The sequence below is a fragment of the Culex pipiens genome, chromosome 2 (genome assembly GCF_016801865.2).
Source record: "Culex pipiens pallens isolate TS chromosome 2, TS_CPP_V2, whole genome shotgun sequence".
Classification (NCBI taxonomy): Eukaryota; Metazoa; Arthropoda; class Insecta; order Diptera; family Culicidae; genus Culex; species Culex pipiens.
Window position 1 is genome coordinate 31789186 of NC_068938.1, and position 20792 is coordinate 31809977.

A 20792-nucleotide genomic window follows, 5' to 3' on the forward strand; every position below is an offset into this window, starting at 1 on the left:
AAATCTACTTTGATATTTTTTACTTCCTTTTTACACCATGATTTGTTATAGTGTACATACAAACAAAAATGTAGAGCTTATTGTATGACAAGAAAATCTTGTTCGTCAAATATGTTTCAGTTAGTTTGGAAATTTTTGAAAACACACACTCATTTTTAAACATACAATTCTATGAAGAGTTAAAAAAATGTTTTTTTTTTGCTTTTTAACCTTGTATTCTTTAAAGTGCAATCCTTCAAACAAATTGATAAAAGTTTAACCACCTTTCTCAAATTTTGAGTTGGTAAGTGATAGTTTTAGTTGCACAAGTCTATGAAACATATATAAACGAAGGCTTCAAATGTTTCTGGCACAGTTCAGCAGTAACTAGTTCAATCAACTACAAAGGATCCTCCAAAGATCAGCCAACCGTAAAACATGAAGGTAATATAGTGACAAATTGAAGAACAAGCCACATTTCAAAAAATATGTACTTCCTTAGGTCTTCATCGCCCTGTTCGTCGCTACCCTGACCGTTGCCGCTCAAGCCGGATACGTCCCGAGCAGCTGGCCAGTCAGCACATACGGACTCAACTCGTGGAACGGTCTGAATGCCTGGAATGGCCTTAACTCCTGGGACGATCTGAGCTCGTGGAACAACTGGAACGATCACGGAATCTCTGCCTACCCGTACGGATACAACAAGTGGTCCTCGGCGGCTTGGCCAGCGGCTTCTCTTTACAATGGTTACAACGGCTACAACGGATGGTACGGAGCCACCGGTAACACCGTTTTCCAGGCCAACGTTGCCAAGGTCAATCCGTGGGGTCTTCCGCTGAACTCGTACGGCTACGGATACAACAACTACCTGGGAGCGGTTCCAGCGGCCAAGTACGTCGCCGCCAACCCCGGGTCGGTTCATGTTGCTCCTCTGGTCGGACACGCCGTCAACCAGAAGCTGATTGTTGTTTAAAATTTTTCGTCGCGGCCGTATGGAATAAAACCTGATTTAGCAAAAACACATTTCGTGCAATCCACCCACACGTGAGAAAGAAAGCCCTCCCATACCATTGCCCAAGATATTGACCCAAACAGCTTATCTCAGACCTGTCGTTTTATTTAAAACGTAAACAGTTGGTACATGGTGGCCATGGCGCAATACAAGGAAATTTGTACCAGCAGCAGCAGCACATTGTTGACCAATCTTTGGTCCCGTTTTTGTTGCCAACACTGCGCGCAGTACCCAATCTGTGCTGGCCGATGTGTCGATAGCTGTTTTGAAATAGACCTTAATTTGGATGTGGGATATTTACTTGCTTGCTTTATTTGAGAACTTGCAACCCAAATCAAGTGAGCTATTTTAGTATTGTCGGCTTTAAAGTAATGAACGTGATATGCTACGATCAATCAGTGGTGCTAGGGTGGTTGAATGCAACGAGTTCTGAAAATATCGCTCTATTTCTACTGAAATCGCTCTAATAATGGTCATTTGTTCGCCCGTACAGGCTCTAGAACGCCCAAGCCGGTTTGATACATAGGTACCGCTACCTTCCTAATGTGTTTGATTGCAATTTAAGCTGTCTATTTAGCTTAATTACACACAATACACTGCTACGACGGGTGGCAATTGCTAATCTGGCAAGTTTCTTGCTCGTATAAGACACCTTTTTATGGGACAGAATTTGTCAACCGGTGGCACTAATTTTTGACCATTTTGCCCAATTTTTCAATGATCATGCCGGCTTTTTTGCTAAACTATCTCGTTATGGTAATTAATCATCTCTGCTCGCTACAAGTGTATCGAGCACGGTCACGAACTGCCGGGTTCGTAGCTTGTTCAGCTGCAGAGATTGAGGGAGGCACGCGTCAACAGCGGCGTTGGTTGGTCGTGTGGACAAAGTCGTGAGCAGTACGTACGAGGGCGCGCGCTCTGGTGGTGTCTTATTTACTTGAAAAGCAGGGACTAAGTTTGAGGAAGTGGTGGGGAAGTCAGGTAAGCTTGTTTTATAGCTGTACTAAGAGGAGGGGCAGAGATTCGAAGCTGTGGATAGAGAGCGACGCGCGCAAGACTTTATTAAAGCGTCAAGATCAATGTCGATCATTACGGCACGAGCCGGTATGGTTTGTTTGTGCTGAACTTCAAAATTGTATTTTTGCTGGAGAAAGTTGGAATGCTCTTCAGTGTAAATGCTCTGTAAGGGGCATTGTCTTTTGTTTGACCTTACATAAAAGAGTAATAAATTTAAATGTTCACAGTCAATCTTTATTCAAAATTAATATCCATGTCCAGCAACGATCAGCTTCTGGTTGACGGCGTGTCCAACCAGCGGAGCAACATGGATCGATCCGGGGTTGGCGGCGACGTACTTGGCCGCTGGAACAGCTCCCAGGTAGTTGTTGTATCCGTAGCCGTACGAGGTCAGCGGAAGTCCCCACGGGTTAACCTTGGCAACGTTGGCCTGGACAACGGTCTTACCGGTGGCTCCGTACCATCCGTTGTAGCCGTTGTATCCGTTGTACAGGGAAGCCGCTGGCCAAGCCGCCGAGGACCACTTGTTGTATCCGTACGGGTAGGCAGAGATTCCGTGATCGTTCCAGTTGTTCCACGAGCTCAGACCGTCCCAGGAGTTGAGGCCATTCCAGGCATTCAGACCGTTCCACGAGTTGAGTCCGTAGGTGCTGACTGGCCAGCTGCTTGGAACATATCCTGCCTGAGCGGCAACGGCCAGGGTGGCAATGAACAGAGCGATGAAGACCTATCGGAAGAAGATCATTTATTATTGACTTCAAAAATAAGCGTGCACAAAACATACCTTCATTGTTGTTTCACGGTTGGTTAAACTTTGGATCAATCCAAACTATTCCTTGCTAGATGTGTTGGTGATGTATGATAGTAAGGCTGGATAGCTCGATGTTTTATACCGTTTTCAAATAACTAAAAATTTGAAAGGATGAGTTTCGGCCTTGACAATTACTTCCGAAACCATACCAAATGATTTTTGAACATAACGTATGATTTCATCAGACCAGAACATATACTTGAATTTTTGAGCACCTAACTCAAATATCAATAGTGATTGTTCAAGTAAATATGTAACTTATTAAGTTCAATTGACACCCTCTAAATAAAGGCAAAGCTCATTATTGAAAGTATGTCTACTTTCTGGATTCATATAAAAACTAAGGTTTTTCAATTTCAAAGCACAGTTCAGCAGAAACTTCTACGCAAACTTGAGATTCTCCAAAGATCAACCATCCGTGAAACAATGAAGGTGATTTCTCAAACAACCAAAACCATAATACGCCAACTAACTCTTGATATTTTCCAGGTCTTTATCGCTCTGTTTCTCGCTACCCTGGCCGTTGCCGCCCAAGCCGGATACGTCCAAAGCAGCTGGCCAGCTAGCACCTACGGAATCAACTCCTGGAACGGTCTGAATGCCTGGAATGGCCTCAACTCCTGGGACGGTCTGAGCTCGTGGAACAACTGGAACGATCACGGAATCTCTGCCTACCCGTACGGATACAACAAGTGGTCCTCGGCGGCTTGGCCAGCGGCTTCCCTATACAACGGCTACAACGGATGGTACGGAGCCACCGGTAAGACCGTTGTCCAGGCCAACGTTGCGAAGGTCAGCCCGTGGGGACTTCCGCTGACCTCGTACGGCTACGGATACAACAACTACCTGGGAGCTGTTCCAGCAGCCAAGTACGTCGCCGCCAACCCCGGCTCGGTTCATGTTGCCCCGCTGGTCGGACACGCCGTCAACCAGAAGCTGATCGTCGCTGGACATGGATATTAATTTGTACTGCTTGACTGAATAAAGATTTGACGAAACTGTATCTTGAGTTTATCTTCTGAGCAATTCCAGCTCAAATCAGGAATTTTTCTGGTTCTTTTGTACCCGACCCTCTCCGTACTCGAAAATAACATTTGAGAAGGGCCTAAGGTATTTAAATATTTTTGTATTTTGCAATTTAAAAATTACTGTATCTCGAAGCCATTGCGTCGTATCAAAAAGTGGTCAAAGACAAACTTGTAGGAAATTGGACGGGCTTTCTGAAAAAATACACTGAAACAAAAATACACGCCACTTCTATGAGATTTTTTGATTTTTAAGTCTAAAACTTAAATTTAAAGGTGTTGTCACGATTTTTTTTCGTTCAAAATTTTTGAGGAAATAGCCTAAGATGTTACCAAAAGACTGACGAAAAATGCAGGATGGTATGTCTCTCCTAAAAAAATACAAAAATCATTTACTGAAACTGTTTTTTTGAAAAGTGGTCTAAACGTCAAAATTTTGAAAAACCCATAGTGGGAATCGATTGCCCAGACAATTTTACATAAAAGTCTCCATATTGACCATTATCCTATGTCCAATCCTTGGGAAGATACAGCGGTTTTAAAAATAAAAATGATGAAAAAATGGGTTTTTTGGTGGTTTTTGGCAATTTCTATATGACAGACTTGGTTTTTCAGTCTCGTTCATATTTTTACCGGAAAGCTCGTCCAATTTCCCATAAGTTTGCCTTTGACAGCATTTCAATTGGATGTAAGGGCTTACAGTTATAAGCTTAATTACATTGTTAATAACTGAAAAGGGAATATTTTTTTCAGTGTGGTAGAAACCTGGATAGTAAATTAGCTTACGTAAATATCAAAACGAGTCAAATCAAAAAGCTGTCAAAGGCAAACTTATGGGAAATTGGACGAGCTTTCCGGTAAAAATATTCACGAGACTGAAAAACCAAGTCTGTCATATAGAAATTGCCTAAAACCACCAAAAAACCTATTTTTTCATCATTTTTATTTTTAAAACCGCTGTATGTTCCCAAGGATTGGACATAGGATAATGGTCAATATGGAGACTTTTATGTAAAATTGTCTGGGGAATCGATTCCCACTATGGGTTTTTCAAAATTTTGACGTTTAGACCACTTTTCAAAAAAACAGTTTCAGTAAATGATTTTTGTATTTTTTTAGGAGAGACATACCATCCTGCATTTTTCGTCAGTCTTTTGGTAACATCTTAGGCTATTTCCTCAAAAATTTTGAACGAAAAAAAATCGTGACAACACCTTTAAATTTAAGTTTTAGTCTTAAAAATCAAAAAATCTCATAGAAGTGGCGTGTATTTTTGTTTCAGTGTATTTTTTCAGAAAGCCCGTCCAATTTCCTACAAGTTTGTCTTTGACCACTTTTTGATACGACGCAATGGCTTCGAGATACAGTAATTTTTAAATTGCAAAATACAAAAATATTTAAATACCTTAGGCCCTTCTCAAATGTTATTTTCGAGTACTATTGGCTCCATATACACAAAAATGGCTTATATAGGCCTAGGATAACATGTCTAAAAAGTTTCATTGAAATCGGAGAGGGTCGGGTACAAAAGTACCAGAAAAATTCCTGATTTGAGCTGGAATTGCTCTTCTATGAAAGTCAACTTTACACTATTTGTAAAGATCGACCGTGAATCCTTTTATAACTTCTCAACAGAAAAATATTGACGTCATAAGACTGCGTCTGCTTCATTTCCAGTTCATTCATTATACATGATACAAATTTCAAACAGCTGATTTCTGCTTTTAAATCTTGCCTACAAGTTTTCAGTTTCGTTCATTTGAAATTATTCATTTTGTCACTATAAAAAATATCAGTTTAGTTTGCAATAGGATATCCATCCCTGTTACAGATTAAACAATCAATCCCACTCACGATCGCAATCGGCTGATGCACCTCTTTAAAGATGCATTCCTCGCCAACCACATCATCCCTCAATGAATTCCATATTAAGCCGTAACTAACCTCAATTACACATATCTATTACAGCAACATTTCAATTGCCCTGTCGTCGTCGGAGATGAATTGATCTCGTGCGACCGATCCGTTAATTTATGTAAATATTTCGACCTCCATTACCGATGCACTTGGGTCGGATAATCTGTCCGATAAAAAAGTTCTGCTGATCGACCTAGAATGATGAAAAGTGGGTTCGTTGTTACAACAGGCACTGTAATGTATTCCGGGACTAGACCAGACCAGGCAGTACCCACTTGCCCCGGGACGTCTGTCCCGCGAGGATCTCCTTTCTGAAATGGTAATCGTCTCCAGGTCGTCTGCGACTATAAAAGTGGCCGAGTGATCTCGTATCGATGTCACAGTCGGTTTTGCTTCCGCGTTTGAAGTTGCACACTCCCGCCAACCTTTTTAACTGCCAAAGATGAAGGTGAGTTTTGGGATTTGAGTGAAAGTGAAGAACATTTCCAATATGAAGAATTTTCTTCCAGTGTATCGCAGCCCTAGTCATCGCTGCCACCATTATGGTGACGGAAGGATCCGTAATTCCGCTGATCTGGCCTGGACCTGTTGCAATCCCAGCTCCCGCAGGACTAGCCATTCCTGGAGCGACGGTCATTCAATCGAACCCACCTCCAGCAATCCTAGTGCCTGGTCCAGCTGCAGCAGCGATCGCTATCGACGCTTCCGGAGCACCGGCTGTGGTCTGGGTTGCCCCACCAGCAGCCCCTGCCGTTGTAGCCGTTGCACCTGCTCCAGCGGCAACTTCCGTTTCCGCTACACGAGGATCCGTGCACGTGGCACCTCTTCCAGGCCATTCTGTCTCACAGCAGCAGTTGAATCTGGCTCCCGCTCCAGGATCGGAATAAAGCGTATACCAAAATATCAAACTGTTCAGAAATCGGACCAGGATGATCGAAACCTGTTTTCAGGGTGGAGCCTTGTTCTACGTTATCGGAGACTCCAAGCTTGACTATGGGGAATCTAACTCTATCTCAATGCTCTTTCTCATGAATACTCCTTCAATAAAATGCAATCGACGACGTAAGATCGAAAATTCCAGCTTTTATTTTCAAAATTAATATCCATGTCCTGCAACGATCAGCTTCTGGTTGACGGCGTGTCCGACCAGCGGAGCAACATGAACCGAGCCGGGGTTGGCGGAGACGTACTTGGCCGCTGAAACCGCTCCCAGGTAGTTGTTGTATCCGTAGCCGTACGAGGTCAGCGGAAGTCCCCAGGGGTTGACCTTGGCAACGTTGGCCTGGACAACGGTCTTACCGGTGGCTCCGTACCATCCGTACCATCCGTTGTAGCCGTTGTACAGAGAAGCCGCTGGCCAAGCCGCCGTGAACCACTTGTTGTATCCGTACGGGTAGGCAGAGATTCCGTGGTCGTTCCAGTTGTTCCACGAGCTCAGACCGTCCCAGGAGCCCAGGCCGTTCCAGGCATTCAGACCGTTCCAAGAGTTGAGACCGTAGGTGCTAGCTGGCCAGCTGCTTTGGATGTATCCTGCCTGGGCGGCAACGGCCAGGGTGGCGACGAACAGGGCGATGAAGACCTATGAAGAATATTAATTAGCGAACCAACAGTCATTTGATTCAGGTACTACCTTCATGTTTCACGGTTGGTTGTGCTTTGGATGATTTCAAATGATTTCTTGAGGCAGTTGCTGCTGAACTGTGCCTGACAATTGTCAAAATTTGCTATTTATACTCTTAGTGAGCCTTTCCAAAAAAAACTTCCTTATAAGTTGCCTTGAAATGTGTGCTTCAATGAGCAGTGCTAATTAGGTTTGTTTTTTTCTGTCCAGGCTTTAATACAATTCAAACCATAAATGTTTGTTAAGACTCACCTTCATCAAATCAAAATGAAAACTCAGTGTATTGGTTTATTATAGATCGGTTGCATTTAAAAATGTCGATAATATTGACAAATATATATTATTATTTTGTCAAATCATTTAAAAATAAAACGAATTTTTGGTATCACATTGGAAGTCGAAAATGTAGAAACAATGTCTGTATTTTGAGAAAGGATTGTCCAATCGATTTGGCGTCAGCGGCAAATTTGTAGGAGAGGAAAATGAAAGCAGAAAAAAAAGTTACCTCACTATTCTTTGTTTATAATCAGTTTCTTAAACACTTATTTTTTTATAGAGACTTCTAATTTTTTTTAAGGGGTGCAAATCTCATACCTGAAACATTTTTTTAATTGAAAATTATTGAAAAATATCAAAAAATTGGGCATATTTAGCAATTTCTTATAATATGAAAATTAAAATAAAATTATTTGGCTATCACTTGCCACGATATTTTGTAAAAATCTGGTAGTATTGAAATTTTTTGTCCTCTCATCATATCCAAAAGCAATAATTAAAATAATTATTTTAGTATGTGTCAAAAGTCGAAAAAGGAAAATTTGATGTTTTTTAGTGTGTAGCTATTTTTTCTGAAAATTCCTAAACAATACTTACATTGTTATTTAATCGATCAGAAAAATCCGTTGTAAAGACATAGATTTTTGAATATTTTGATAGCCTTTCTGAATGCACAGCTTCCGAAAGAGACATCTATGGACAAACTAAAAATGCAAAATGTATTCTTTGGTTATAGAAAAAGTACACACAAAGTTTCACCCAAATTAAAAAAAAAAAAAAAAAAAAAAACAATAAATAATTTTCTAATCATTACCTGGGAGAACTGCTCAGTAGAGCCGGCCGCCTGAATGATTGTGTTGTGTTGTCGGGTGTTCTCGAATGTACTACTACTTTCATTACGGGAGCAACCCTTAGGGTTGAAGTTCTCCTAGATTGAATTATTTTAGATACCGCTATTAAAGAAAAATGATGCTGTTATCGCCTAACGGAACATCAATCTTACACAGCAAAAAATCCGATGGTAAAATCGCATGCAAAAGCATGCACATCACCTTTGTGAGCAAAAGCATGTAATATTGCATGCGAAAACGTGTACACAAAAAGCATGTACAAAAGAAAAATAAATAAATTTTGCACACCCCAAAAATAACATCAATCTGTTGAGTGTCATATATTTTAACCCTTTTTATGAATGTTGTAAATGTTTTAATTCTGTCTGTGTCAAATTTACCAACGGAATGTCCAAACTTAGCTTTAAAAGTAGAATTAAGGGTATAGATTAAATTCAGTCTGTGGATATTTTTTGTATCAAAGACGGTGTGACTAAATAATAATATCTAGATAACCAAGTCCGCGCCCCAACCGTCTCGGCTATCTCACCGACTTGTAAAAGTTGAGTCCAACGCCGATGTAGGAGTAGGTTTCCCGTACGTCGTATACTGAATTAACTGTATACGATGTATGGGGAACGTACAGCTACATCGGTGTTGATCCAGCAAATTACACAGCGGCGAGATAGCCGAGATGGTTGGGGCGCGGACTTGGTAATCTGGATATGACTCTCAACAGATTGATGTTATTTTTGGGGTGTGCAAAATTTATTTATTTTTCTTTTGTACGTGCTTTTTGTGTACACGTTTTCGCATGCAATATTACATGCTTTTGCTCACAAAGGTGATGTGCATGCTTTTGCATGCGATTTTACACAGAATTTTTTTACTGTGTATCTTAAACGATGTCAACGTGACCAAAACCCAACTCTTCTTTTTCAGTTTAACCTGCCACTACCCTGGGTTGACCTCATAAAAATGCCACCATAAAACATAAAAATTTAACGAGTTGATGTTCGCGAGAGCCACTAAAACCAACACCTAGGCGCCGCGGCTGACATATCCGGTCGAGCGTTGATTCACCGATTGGTCAAGCTTACATCCGAGTCGTTTGTATCCAAATCTACCCGAAACCTAACCGTTGAACGCATAAAAAGTGCTCACCAACCGTGGCAGGTCGGCAGAGTTCAGCAGGTCGCATCGGTGTCAAGTGGGCAGGTTGCAGGTCGCAGCATTTTAAGAATGAAAGTATGTTTTGTCAGGGCTTGTTTTAGGTAATTGTGTAATAGTTTGAGCACTTCTAGGTTTTGTGGGTCACGCTGGCAGCTGTCATCGCAGTCGAAGGCTTCTACTACCCACCGTTGGAAACGGAACCATTTTTCTCGTTTGATCAGCAGTACTTGGAAGAACCCTTTCAACCGTTGACGACAAGTGAGCTGTTTTCGAGAAATCCATTTGAAGAGTACGAGTTTCCTTCGTTTTGGGAGCTGTCTGAGCCGGAAACTCGGTACATGAACTTCATAGCTCCACCGAAATCGTTGCTAAATTACAGGCCAGCACGAAAGGGTTCCAAAGTTACGCCGAATGTCTTTGTGAATGGACGTGGATACACCACGGATAGATATGTAGCCCCAAGCGTAGTGAAGAGGTTCCTGGCGATGAATCCCCGGTGATTTTCACATTCGCATGCATTTTTAAATAAGTAGTTGAATTTGTTGATTTATGGAGAAATAAAAAAAAACAGTTTTATTCGTAGATTCTTGCGCGCTGATAGCTAGTCCATAGATATAGTACAAAGTGGTACGGAAAGAAAGGGATTCGTGAGTTTGACTTCTGAGTATTGCGGGAATCTGTGATCGACAGTTCTAGGCGGTTCCTGGCGCAGGAGCCAGATTCAGTTGCTGCTGGTTGATGGCATGTCCCGGCAGTGGGGCCACGTGGACAGCTCCCCGGTTTGCGGTTACGGAGGTAGCCGCCGGAGCAGGTGCGGCCGGGGCGTCAACGGCTACCACTGGAGCAGGTGCTGGGGCAGCGGCAGGCCAACCCCAAGGCCATGCGGCAGCAGGCCACGCTGCTGGCCACGCACCCGGCCAAGGAGCGGCCGCCCACGGCCACGATGGATGAGCCTCGGCGGCCAGGGCCAAAGCTAGCACAACAAACAGACCGGCAGCAACCTGGGAGTGAAATCCATCATTAGTCACACAGTCACAAAGGAAAAACTCTTCAAGCACTTCTTCATCACTTTCAGTTCATCCCTATTAAAAATAACCCAAACAACACTCACTTTCATTTTGGTATTCTAGTGTAGAGAGAATTTGGCTTCTTAGCTATTGAACACACCAACTAACTGTGACTCCAATCATGCGCCCCAACCCGGCTTTTATACTCAAATCCAGGAACTATCCGAGAGAACCAGAACCAGAATCTGGTCCATTTCTTTTTTCCTTATCGAAGTTGCAACTGCACCGGTAGATAGATAGCGGTGCTTTCCTGATCAAGGGCCACCCACAGGTCGTAAAATCAGCGCAGTAGTGTGACACATGTAGATCGCCCGAACCGGGCCTCAAACGCGTAAGTTCTACGAGCCCCGACACCGCGTTCTAAACCTGGGCGGCTGATAATGAAATGTAAATATTATCCGGCAATTAGAATTTTTGCCCATACGTTTAGACATCGATCAAACGCTGGTGGTGGTGTGGTGTACCGGTTGGTTGTACGGTTGCGCAGGGGATTAAGGTACAGTTTAGTGCAAAGTCATAAATCACACTATTCATGTTTTCAATTGTATTGATACCACAAACTACTGAAAATTGAGTCATTGCATGGCTTTGATAGATGTATTTCATAAATTAAATATTATATAACTTCAAGTTAAACTGTTTTAGGGAAGCGCAACCGTGTAGCTTAGGAAACAACTCTGACTCCGACTCCAACTCCGGCTTTTGAAAATATAGCGACTCCAACTCCATCTTCTCAGGATTTAGCGACTCCAACTCTGATTCCGGGTCCTCAAAATAACTGAACTCCACCAACTCCATAGGTTTAAATACTTATGATGAAATGGGAAGAATGCCTCGACTCGAGTTTTTGGAAGCAACAGTTATGTGTATTGCAGATGAAAAATTGGACAAGCCTAGAAATTGATTTTAGTGGACAGGGAGTTTGGTAGAAACGAAAGTTCCCAAAATGTCCCAAATTTTGAGTAGTTGATTGCCTGTATCATTACCAAAAAAAAGACTCTATCACCAACAAGTTGGCCGCAATTCGATTATACAAAGTCAATGTTTGCGTAGAATTGTGATAATCGAGAGTGGAACTAACAATGTAGACTATTAAAAAGAATTCTATTGCACGATACAACTAGCAAATAACTCGTATATCAACTAAGTACTGTGCAAATAAAGCAAATTTATGTCATTTCCCTCTCAGAAACGAACTCCACCATCCAGAACAGCTCCATCAGGGAAGGTAAACTAGATCAACTCCCGAGCCCCCAGACCTCTAGGTCGATTGGAAAGTTGCACAATTCCTACCCATTGTCACCGCGCGCCGTAACGAATGCGCGATCACCAGGAGCTTGCTAGCACTGAAACACAACCGACAGTTCTACCAGAGAGCCTGACACGGACACGTTGTGCAATATAGAGATCGAGGCAGCAGGGGGGAACGTTCTAGATAAGGGTTTGGTTCAAGAAAGGAGTTTCCCCGACGGTTTTGCGTAGGTGGTGTTTCTGTCACACTCGACAGTTTAACATGGTGCAACTGTTGGCAAATGATTTATGTCTACCTTTGGGACAGCCGGCGCCTAGACCAAGTTCCGGGAGAGAGCTTAGTGAGTCATTTGTAAGCTCAATTAGTGAATAGATAATAAATTCATATTTTGTAATGACATAACAAAAACACCCAATTTGAAGCTCCAGCAAAACGCTTTATTTAACCAGTTCACAGCCAGTACTTGTTGGTGTGTCCATAGCCGTATCCACCGTAGTTCCACAGTCCATTATCAATCAGCTTGGCGTTTCCGTAAGCGCTCACAACCGGTGCCGAGTATCCCCAAGCGTTATCGTAGACTGGCAGACCGCCGTACACTCCAGCAGAATAACCTGGATAGCTGGCCACCGGCGCATAACGCTGAGCCAGTCCCTTGCCGTACACTCCGTAGGGTGGCCACACCGAGGTGCTCACCGGAACCGGAACCGCTTGGGGAAGCACCGAAGTCACGTACACAGAAAAAAAAATTATGGTAATATTCATCAGGAAATGGTGACAGATTTTGTGGCAAAAAAAATGATTAATTTTACCCCAGAAAATGATGAATTTTCATCAGTTTTTGATGAATATTCATCAGGTTTACATTTTTACACATTTTTTATGTAATATTACTCAAAAAAAGAGGTAATATTCAACCTACCAAATTTTCAACATTTCAAAATTCAACTTTTTTTTTCTGTGTACGATGGCTCAGCGGCGACAACGGCCAGAGCAACGGCGAAAAGGGCGATGAAGATCTGAGGAATGAGAGCGTTAGTAAAAAGCTACTTTGAAATTTCAGAACTTTACCTTCATTTTAGAAGTTGCTGATGTTCTTCACTAAGTGACTCTAGCAAGCGAATGATACCAACGACCAGTTTTGCTCTTCATTTATACGAATTCAATCATATAATAAATTACAAATTTGAAATTCGATTTCCTTGATGACTCGTTTAACATCCTTTGCCAAAAGCAATTGCTAAAAATTTCTGCCAATTCACGACACAAATTCGTTGGCCTACACAGAAAAAAAAAGTTGAATTTTGGAATGTTGAAAATTTGGTAGGTAAAAATGTGAACCTGATGAATATTCATCAAAAACTGATGAAAATTCATCATTTTCTGGGGTAAAATTTATCATTTATTTTGCCACAAAATCTGTCACCATTTCCTGATGAATATTACCATCATTTTTTTTTTCTGTGTATAAAAACGGTAGGCTTGTTCCAAAAAAGTCACAGTCGTCTTGCAGCTCATCAAGTATCAAACCAAAAATAAGTTAACCAACTGTAACAATGAAGGTGGGTTAAACGCCAATGAAATTTGCAGTAATTAACGATTTCACCCCATTTGTAGGTCTTCGTCGCACTCCTGTTCACGACTCTGGCCGTCGCATCGCAAGCATCCTATCTGCCATCGGCTTGGCCATACGCCAATGGATTGAATTCCTGGAACAACTGGAACGAACATGTTGGCTATCCATATGCCAGTGGTCTGTCCGCAGGTTGGCCAGCGGCCTCTGTCTATGGAGGTCTGTACGGAGGACACAAGACCGTAGTCCAAGCCAACCTGGGCCATAACGCCTACCCATATGCTGGATCCTGGTCCGGCGCTGGATGGCCAGCGTCTTCCGTCTACGGTGGTCTGTATGGAGGGCTGTACGGAGGACACAAGACCGTTGTGCAGGCCAACCTTGGACATGAGGCCGCTTATCCGTGGGGACAGCCATGGGGAACCTACGGAGCTGGAGTGTATGGTGCTGGCTGGGGACATCACGGACTCGCCCAGTCTGTTGTGCCAGTGTCTAAGCAGATTGCGGCCACTCCAGGATCGGTTCATGTTGCCCCAGTCCCAGTTGGTGGCGAGAAGGTTGTTGTTGTTTAACATTGGAAAAATAGAATCAAATAAAACAACAGATAAACTGTGAATTCGCCATTTATTTTTATGTTTCCTCAATGCAATAGCCTTTACTTTTGGTGTAAGTTACAGAATTTTGTCAATTGTTTTAAAATTATCTTTGAAAAGTTATGGTTTCGTTTTTTTTTATATATATAAAATTTTCTTTATATTTCGAATGATTGAACATTTGATTGATTAAACATTTTTAGAAAAAAATATTTATAAGCAGAACCATAACATATATTTAACTCAGCCATGTTTTGTTAAACTGCATGTTTCCGTAAATCGATCAATAGGTTTCCATAAATCCATTTTTCTATGATCTATTTTTTTCTATAAGTATGATTCAATATTTTTCCATCAATTAAAATATCCTCAATTGGCTAGGTAACGAATGCTTGAAAAAAGTATGTTATTGAATATTAAATAAAAAAAAACATCATATTTTGTATGAGATTAATATGTTTGCCTATCTTACAAAAGAATGGTAAAGGATACTACTAAATACAAAATTCCATGATCATTTTATAGATTTTGATACGTTCTATCCATTTGCTGAAAAACTCGACGTGCGGCAATAACTTCGAATCTCCGAAAGGCTCGTTTGGTCGAACTTTGTAGGTACAATCATCGTTAATCATTCATAAAAAATTTAAATCTTAAGATCAGCAAGTCGTCAAGTTGAAGCATAACACAACACAAAAACTTCGAAAAATACCCTAAATCGATCAACTTTTTATCGACGAAAACTGATTTTATAAAAAGAATTGTAAAATATTATAAAATCCAAAACCATTTTAAGATTCAAATAATCTTTAAAAAAAATGTCTTTCTGGTATCAGGAAAATTTTCTGCATACATATTCTTCAAAACATCGACTTGTGGGTTGTTAATGCGGATGATTTGTTTTGATATTCTAAAATATCTGCTTATGTAATACAAATGCAAATCATTTAAAAGTAAAAATCATCATACTTAAACTTAAAATGACATAATAAACATTAAAAAAAACAATAGAAAAATATCTTAAAATATTTAAAATCATTGATAAATGTTTATCGAAGAAGGGGGATTTCTTTAAAGATCAAATATTTTTTCAAAACTATCCAAGAAACTAACGCAAATTTAAAATTTATCAGTTGTTTTATTTGATTATATTTTTCCAATTTTAAACCACAACAACCTTCTCGCCACCAACTGGGACTGGGGCAACATGAACCGATCCTGGAGTGGCCGCAATCTGCTTCGACACTGGCACAACAGTCTGGGCAAGTCCGTGATGTCCCCAGCCTGCTCCATACACACCGGCTCCGTAGGTTCCCCATGGCTGTCCCCATGGATAAGCGGCCTCGTGTCCAAGGTTGGCCTGCACAACGGTCTTGTGTCCTCCGTACAGTCCTCCGTAGACGGAAGACGCTGGCCATCCGGCACCGGACCAGGCTCCAGCATATGGGTAGGCGTTATGGCCCAGGTTGGCTTGGACTACGGTCTTGTGTCCTCCGTACAGGCCTCCATAGACAGAGGCCGCTGGCCAACCTGCGGACAGACCACTCGCATAGGGATAGCCGACATGTCCGTTCCAGTTGTTCCAGGAGTTCAAGCCATTGGCGTACGGCCAAGCCGATGGCAGATAGGATGCCTGCGATGCGACGGCCAGAGTCGTGAACAGGAGTGCGACGAAGATCTGCAATTTGGACAAAATTGTTAATTACTGCAGTTTTCGATGGAGCGTTTAACTCACCTTCATTGTTACAGTTGGTTGACTTATTGTTGGTTTGATACTTGATGAGCTGCAAGACGACTGTGACTTTTTTGGAACAAGCCTGCCGTTTTTATATGCCAACGAATTTGTGTCGTGAAGTGACAGAAATTTTTAGCAATTGCTTTTGGCAAAGGATGTTTAATGAGTCATCAAGGAAATCGAATTTCAAATTTGTAATTTATTATATGATTGAATTCGTATAAATGAAGAGCAAAACTGGTAGTTGGTATCATTCGCTTGTAAGAGTCACTTAGTGAAGAACATCAGACACTTCTATAATGAAAGTAAAGTTCAGAAATTTGAAAGTTGCTTTTTACTAACGCTCTCATTCCACAGATCTTCATCGCCCTTTTCGCCGTTGCTCTGGCCGTTGTCGCCGCTGAGCCATCGTACGTGACCTCGGTGCTTCCCCAAGCGGTTCCGGTTCCGGTGAGCACCTCGGTGTGGCCACCCTACGGAGTGTACGGAAAGGGACTGGCTCAGCGTTATGCGCCGGTGGCCGGCTATCCAGGTTACTCTGCTGGAGTGTACGGAGGTGTGCCAGTCTACGATAACGCTTGGGGATACTCGGCACCGGTTTTGGGCGCTTACGGAAACGCCAAGCTGATTGATAATGGACTGTGGAACTACGGCTATGGACACACCAACAAGTACTGGCTGTGAACTGATTGAATAAATTAACGTTTTTCTGGAGCTTCAAATTAAAGGTTTTCATAGTATCAAAAGAAATGCAGCTGATTACAGTCCAAACTCGAATATCCAAAGTTTTGGCTTAAATTTGAGAAATCTGCTAAACTATGAATCTAATCTAATCTAACCCTAGCGCAGCCAGTCTTTCGAGCACATCCTGGAAAATGCCTTAGGTTGATTAACGCCTAGCATCCTCTTGTCATTATTGATATTTGCAGTGCCCCAATGCATTAGATTGCTTTGGAACATTACAAACGTTAAAGCGGCTAGGCCAACTGCGTAAAGTTATCTGCTGAACTGGAAATTGACCTAAACAATAATGAAGTAAAAAATAAGATTTTTTCAATGATTCGTTGAAGACATTAGGATAATCAAAACATTGAATAATCGATGCTGTGGATAATAGATTTGGACAGTAAATATTTCATTCAATAGAATTCAATTCAATTCATTCAATAGAATGAGCTATCTATTGAAATTTATTGTGTTGATTTGAATATAAATTTAAAACAGTCCATATTTGAGGTACAGAATTGTCAAGCAGTTCCCGTTTGCATGAGAAAAACTGACTTTAAAAAAATATAAATATATGTAGTTATATTAAAATAAGGTCAAGTATTGTGTGGAAATCATTTATCGAAAATTTTAGCAAATTGGATTGAAATGTTTTAAACAGATTTTTCATCCAGGATTAAACTTCTGTAGTCACCAACAAACAATCAACTATAACAAATAAAAGAGAAAACAGTGGTTTAAAGAAACATTGAAAACAATTTTATTTTTGGAACATTCCATACAGTTTTCTAAAGATGACAATAAATATAGTTGCGATAGAGTGCTTTTTGATCGACAGTGATAGACGGATGAAAAAAGATTATGTAGAAGTAGTCGGAAACGGTGTTCTTGGTGGGCTCGTAAGTTCTCGGTTCCTTGTGACTAGCAGTGGCTGATGATCAGGTCAGATGTCCACAAAGGGGTTTAGATGGTTCCGGGTGCCGGGGCCAGGTTCAGCTGCTGCTGAGACACGGCATGTCCTGGAAGAGGGGCCACGTGGACGGCACCACGGTTGGCGGTCACCGAGGTAGCTCCGGGGACCACTCCGGCGTGGTGGGCAACCGACGCAACTGGACCGTGCACGGGGGCGGCAATTGGGGCAACCCATGGGGCATGGGCAACGGCCGCTGGATAGGCAGCTGGATATGCAGCAGGGTAGGCAGCGTGGACAGCAGCTGGGTACGCGGCATGGAGCGCAGCATGCGACACAGCTCCGTAAGGATGGGCCAGAACGTTAGCCTGAACCACGGTTGGGGCCGCCCAGTGACCAGCAACTCCGTACGGCCATCCGGCCAGAACTCCAGCTTCCGAGGCGACGGCCAGGGCCAAGATGACTGCAGCTACCATGCACTGTAGGAAGTGATAAGAAATTGATAAGAATAAGTCAAACTTTCAGTCAATACACGGGGCTCTAGCAAACTCTACCTTCATGATTGGTTTGGTTCGTCTTTTTGGTACCAGTTGGTTACGGTAGAACACCTGAATTAATTATGATCAGCAAACCGACCGGGCACTGGTTTATAAAGGCACAACTTCCCGAACCTTGGATTGGATTCGGATTGACTTTTCTCGGGCGCTCTGTTCTGCAGCGCCACCCCCTTGATCGCTGGAGAGGCCAAAAACGAACCAACACTGCAAATGCATTAGAATGCGGCACTATTATGCACCTACTCTCCAGCAACAACAACAACGGCGGCGTTAGAGTTAGTACAGGGTCTAATTCTCCTGAGTACATCCACCGTATCGACCGTATGGGGGGACCCCGAAGTCGTTGGCATTGCAGAACTTGGTCAGGCTCACCAACGCGGTAGAGTCACCAAAGTGTGCGCGCGAGCATGTTCGGCAGAAAATGGATCAGTGAACTTGAAACAGTTTTCTCTGCAAGGGTGGCCAAGATGATTTATTTGCGTCAGCCTAAATTTAAATGAAAGATTTTTTTTTTTGTCTCCAGTAGAATTTTATTTTAATTCTGAATTTATCTTATAATTATTTAAACGGTTTTAAAAATGTTCTTTGCTTCAAAATGTATATGGAAAACCCAAAAAGGGTTTTAAAATTGGTGAAAGTCATTAACGAATTGTTGATTCCACTGAAATACATTCTTTTCGGATGGCATCACTGCAACACAGTAGACCAGCACCAGAACTCCTGCTTCCTTATTGAGAGTATTTTCTGCATTCGAACCTTCGTTCTTAGGCCGACCCGTGTGTAAGTGTGCAAAGTGCAATGCATGCAAGAGAGTGAGAGTTCAGCCAGCGAAGGTGTATCCCCTCGTTGCGCGCACAGAGTAAACGACTCTGGGGTCGATTAATTACGGTTCAGGAACGACGTCGGTGAACAACACATTTCGAATGGAGGAATGTATATTACATGATTATTGTTAGATAAGTTGGACGTTTTTCCAGCCGATTCTAACACATAGTCACTTAGGGGTTAGCTATTAGACGCCTTTCTCAAGACCGATGTACTGGAACCATATGGGACGCCTAGAACTCGGAATTTGAGAGTGCACTAGTTTAGAAGTTGTATGGGGTTCGGTATAAAAAGGAACTGTTGGCCACGGATAAGCATCATAATTAGATCTAACGTTCTACAGAGTAGTTCAAACCTCACCAAACCCAAGACCAACCATGAAGGTTAGTCCTGCAACGGAGATCTATCTTAGGAATTTGGATTAATCTTATTTTTTATCATTCTCTTAGTGCTTCATTGCCGCAGTCATCTTGGCCATGGCCGTCGTGTCGGAAGCCGGTATTGTTCCGTGGGGAGCGTGGCCCCATGCCGCTGCCATTCCGGCCGCCGTTCCAGTTGCGTCGTGGCCTGCTGCCGGATGGCCGTACGCTGGTGCTCCATGGGGTCATGCCGCCGCCCCATGGGCTGGAGCGTGGCCGTACGCTGCCGCCGCTGCCCCGTGGGTTGCCCCTCATGGACCAGCTGCCTCGGTTGCCCACCATGCCGGAGTTGTTCCCGGAGCTACCTCGGTGACCGCCACCCGTGGTGCCGTCCACGTTGCCCCGCTGGCCGGACATGCCGTGTCCCAGCAGCAGCTGAACCTGGCCCCAGCCCCCGGAACCATCTAAACTGGGCAATGCTAGTCACATCAAACCCTGAAAGGATACTCAACCCCATTGGCCAACACCGCTGCTCCGAGGACGACTTGTGCAATCGAACAGAACTCGAAAAACGACTACAAACAGTGATATACTCATTAGATTAGTAAGGCGCCCTGAACTGAGGGCTGAATGCATGAAAGCGCCCTAAAGAGATTCTTATTTACAACTGAGCAAGATTGAAATAAAAGTGTAACTACATTTTTAAAACAATTAGTTTAATTTTATTAATTACAATTGTTTATTTGGATGACAGTCTTTTTTAATCTTGAGATTTTTTCACAGCAATTTATAAGAATATTTACACCTGATTCTTGATTAAAGTCATAAGGCCGTTCTATAAACTTAAAATTAGTAAGAAAAGCAAAAATAATTGTAAATGCATAACTAATGAAAAATTTATATCAATTTCTGATGCATTCGACAAGACTTTTTAAAGCTGATAAATTTCATGGTTTCGCTTAGGAAAATTCAAATAGTGGTGGCTTAATAAGCAAGCTTTTGTAATGGATGGATTAAATATCTTAACCTAAACCTTTTATTCATTTAAATCATTTACAATTCTCAAAATATGGCATAAAAACATTTCCGCAATTCCATAGATCAGTATTTTAGGCACTGTTTTCACAACTCAAAATATCTATGAGTAGAAAATTAGCCAGTTTCATATTTTTAAATCTTTTTCTTACATTCTAAAACAACTTTATCTCATATAAACATACTGTCGTTGTCGAATAAAGAATATCAACGTTGCCATCACAATTTGATGTTGAAACGATTTTCAATTCTAAGCTAGTGAAAAGTAGTGAAATTTTCTGATCTGATTTCCTGATTCTGAAATGAAATATTAATTTCAAATCAAAATCAAATTTTTCGCTCAACAGTATTGCTTTGGCGTTCTCGATTGCGAGATTCCTTCTCGAAACTAGGTGTCCGAAGGCTTGATTGTTGCAAACCTCTTTTTACACCTAAGCTTCCATCCACCCCAGGATTCGAACTGACGATCTTTGGATTGTTTGAGTCCAACTGACAGGACCCA

The 20792-nt window shown here is 42.0% G+C and overlaps 13 protein-coding genes across 13 annotated transcripts; 7 read left to right on the top strand and 6 right to left on the bottom strand.

The window, feature by feature from the left end:
* Positions 1-303: 303 nt before the first annotated feature.
* On the top strand, positions 304-992 carry LOC128092939 (uncharacterized). The gene is made up of 2 exons (XM_052708144.1): positions 304-423; positions 482-992. The coding sequence occupies exons 1-2, from the start codon at positions 418-420 to the stop codon at positions 950-952; spliced, it is 477 nt and encodes a 158-aa protein (XP_052564104.1). The 5' UTR covers positions 304-417; the 3' UTR covers positions 953-992.
* Positions 993-2245: 1253 nt separating this feature from the next.
* LOC120419657 (uncharacterized) lies at positions 2246-2889 on the bottom strand. Its single transcript, XM_039582416.2, has 2 exons — positions 2793-2889; positions 2246-2735 (listed from the first exon to the last, which is right to left on the bottom strand). Exons 1-2 carry the CDS (start codon positions 2796-2798, stop codon positions 2253-2255), a joined length of 489 nt encoding a protein of 162 aa, XP_039438350.1. The 5' UTR covers positions 2799-2889; the 3' UTR covers positions 2246-2252.
* Positions 2890-3131: 242 nt separating this feature from the next.
* On the top strand, positions 3132-3822 carry LOC128092937 (uncharacterized). Its single transcript, XM_052708142.1, has 2 exons — positions 3132-3251; positions 3309-3822. Exons 1-2 carry the CDS (start codon positions 3132-3134, stop codon positions 3780-3782), a joined length of 594 nt encoding a protein of 197 aa, XP_052564102.1. The 3' UTR covers positions 3783-3822.
* A 2229-nt stretch (positions 3823-6051) lies between these two features.
* LOC120419678 (adult cuticle protein 1-like) lies at positions 6052-6836 on the top strand. Its single transcript, XM_039582465.1, has 2 exons — positions 6052-6209; positions 6271-6836. Exons 1-2 carry the CDS (start codon positions 6204-6206, stop codon positions 6646-6648), a joined length of 384 nt encoding a protein of 127 aa, XP_039438399.1. The 5' UTR covers positions 6052-6203; the 3' UTR covers positions 6649-6836.
* LOC128092861 (uncharacterized) lies at positions 6825-7662 on the bottom strand. Its single transcript, XM_052707841.1, has 2 exons — positions 7392-7662; positions 6825-7340 (listed from the first exon to the last, which is right to left on the bottom strand). The coding sequence occupies exons 1-2, from the start codon at positions 7395-7397 to the stop codon at positions 6858-6860; spliced, it is 489 nt and encodes a 162-aa protein (XP_052563801.1). The 5' UTR covers positions 7398-7662; the 3' UTR covers positions 6825-6857.
* A 1780-nt stretch (positions 7663-9442) lies between these two features.
* LOC120419679 (uncharacterized) lies at positions 9443-10161 on the top strand. Its single transcript, XM_039582466.2, has 2 exons — positions 9443-9736; positions 9793-10161. Exons 1-2 carry the CDS (start codon positions 9731-9733, stop codon positions 10159-10161), a joined length of 375 nt encoding a protein of 124 aa, XP_039438400.1. The 5' UTR covers positions 9443-9730.
* A 54-nt stretch (positions 10162-10215) lies between these two features.
* Positions 10216-10929, bottom strand: LOC120419680 (adult cuticle protein 1-like). The gene is made up of 2 exons (XM_039582467.2): positions 10773-10929; positions 10216-10662 (listed from the first exon to the last, which is right to left on the bottom strand). Exons 1-2 carry the CDS (start codon positions 10776-10778, stop codon positions 10354-10356), a joined length of 315 nt encoding a protein of 104 aa, XP_039438401.1. The 5' UTR covers positions 10779-10929; the 3' UTR covers positions 10216-10353.
* A 994-nt stretch (positions 10930-11923) lies between these two features.
* Positions 11924-13221, bottom strand: LOC120419658 (uncharacterized). Its single transcript, XM_052708720.1, has 3 exons — positions 13049-13221; positions 12940-12996; positions 11924-12709 (listed from the first exon to the last, which is right to left on the bottom strand). The coding sequence occupies exons 1-3, from the start codon at positions 13052-13054 to the stop codon at positions 12431-12433; spliced, it is 342 nt and encodes a 113-aa protein (XP_052564680.1). The 5' UTR covers positions 13055-13221; the 3' UTR covers positions 11924-12430.
* Positions 13222-13533: 312 nt separating this feature from the next.
* On the top strand, positions 13534-14250 carry LOC120419659 (probable peroxisomal membrane protein PEX13). The gene is made up of 2 exons (XM_039582419.2): positions 13534-13539; positions 13595-14250. The coding sequence occupies exons 1-2, from the start codon at positions 13534-13536 to the stop codon at positions 14120-14122; spliced, it is 534 nt and encodes a 177-aa protein (XP_039438353.1). The 3' UTR covers positions 14123-14250.
* Positions 14251-15267: 1017 nt separating this feature from the next.
* On the bottom strand, positions 15268-16088 carry LOC120419671 (uncharacterized). Its single transcript, XM_039582441.2, has 2 exons — positions 15879-16088; positions 15268-15821 (listed from the first exon to the last, which is right to left on the bottom strand). Exons 1-2 carry the CDS (start codon positions 15882-15884, stop codon positions 15306-15308), a joined length of 522 nt encoding a protein of 173 aa, XP_039438375.1. The 5' UTR covers positions 15885-16088; the 3' UTR covers positions 15268-15305.
* Positions 16089-16142: 54 nt separating this feature from the next.
* On the top strand, positions 16143-16655 carry LOC128092982 (uncharacterized). Its single transcript, XM_052708287.1, has 2 exons — positions 16143-16183; positions 16236-16655. Exons 1-2 carry the CDS (start codon positions 16178-16180, stop codon positions 16560-16562), a joined length of 333 nt encoding a protein of 110 aa, XP_052564247.1. The 5' UTR covers positions 16143-16177; the 3' UTR covers positions 16563-16655.
* A 685-nt stretch (positions 16656-17340) lies between these two features.
* On the bottom strand, positions 17341-18227 carry LOC120419660 (adult cuticle protein 1-like). Its single transcript, XM_039582420.2, has 2 exons — positions 18069-18227; positions 17341-17993 (listed from the first exon to the last, which is right to left on the bottom strand). Exons 1-2 carry the CDS (start codon positions 18072-18074, stop codon positions 17568-17570), a joined length of 432 nt encoding a protein of 143 aa, XP_039438354.1. The 5' UTR covers positions 18075-18227; the 3' UTR covers positions 17341-17567.
* A 909-nt stretch (positions 18228-19136) lies between these two features.
* On the top strand, positions 19137-19966 carry LOC120419649 (adult cuticle protein 1-like). The gene is made up of 2 exons (XM_039582405.2): positions 19137-19279; positions 19346-19966. Exons 1-2 carry the CDS (start codon positions 19274-19276, stop codon positions 19721-19723), a joined length of 384 nt encoding a protein of 127 aa, XP_039438339.1. The 5' UTR covers positions 19137-19273; the 3' UTR covers positions 19724-19966.
* The last annotated feature ends 826 nt before the right edge of the window (positions 19967-20792 follow it).

Coding starts and splice junctions, on each gene's coding strand:
- LOC128092937 (XM_052708142.1), top strand. CDS start 3,132: ATGTCTACTTTCTGGATTCATATAAAAACTAAGGTTTTTCAATTTCAA. Junction 3,252..3,308: donor CCATCCGTGAAACAATGAAG/GTGATTTCTCAA, acceptor GATATTTTCCAG/GTCTTTATCGCTCTGTTTCT.
- LOC120419658 (XM_052708720.1), bottom strand. Junction 12,710..12,939: donor TCGCCGCTGAGCCATCGTAC/ACAGAAAAAAAA, acceptor TTTTCTGTGTAC/GTGACTTCGGTGCTTCCCCA.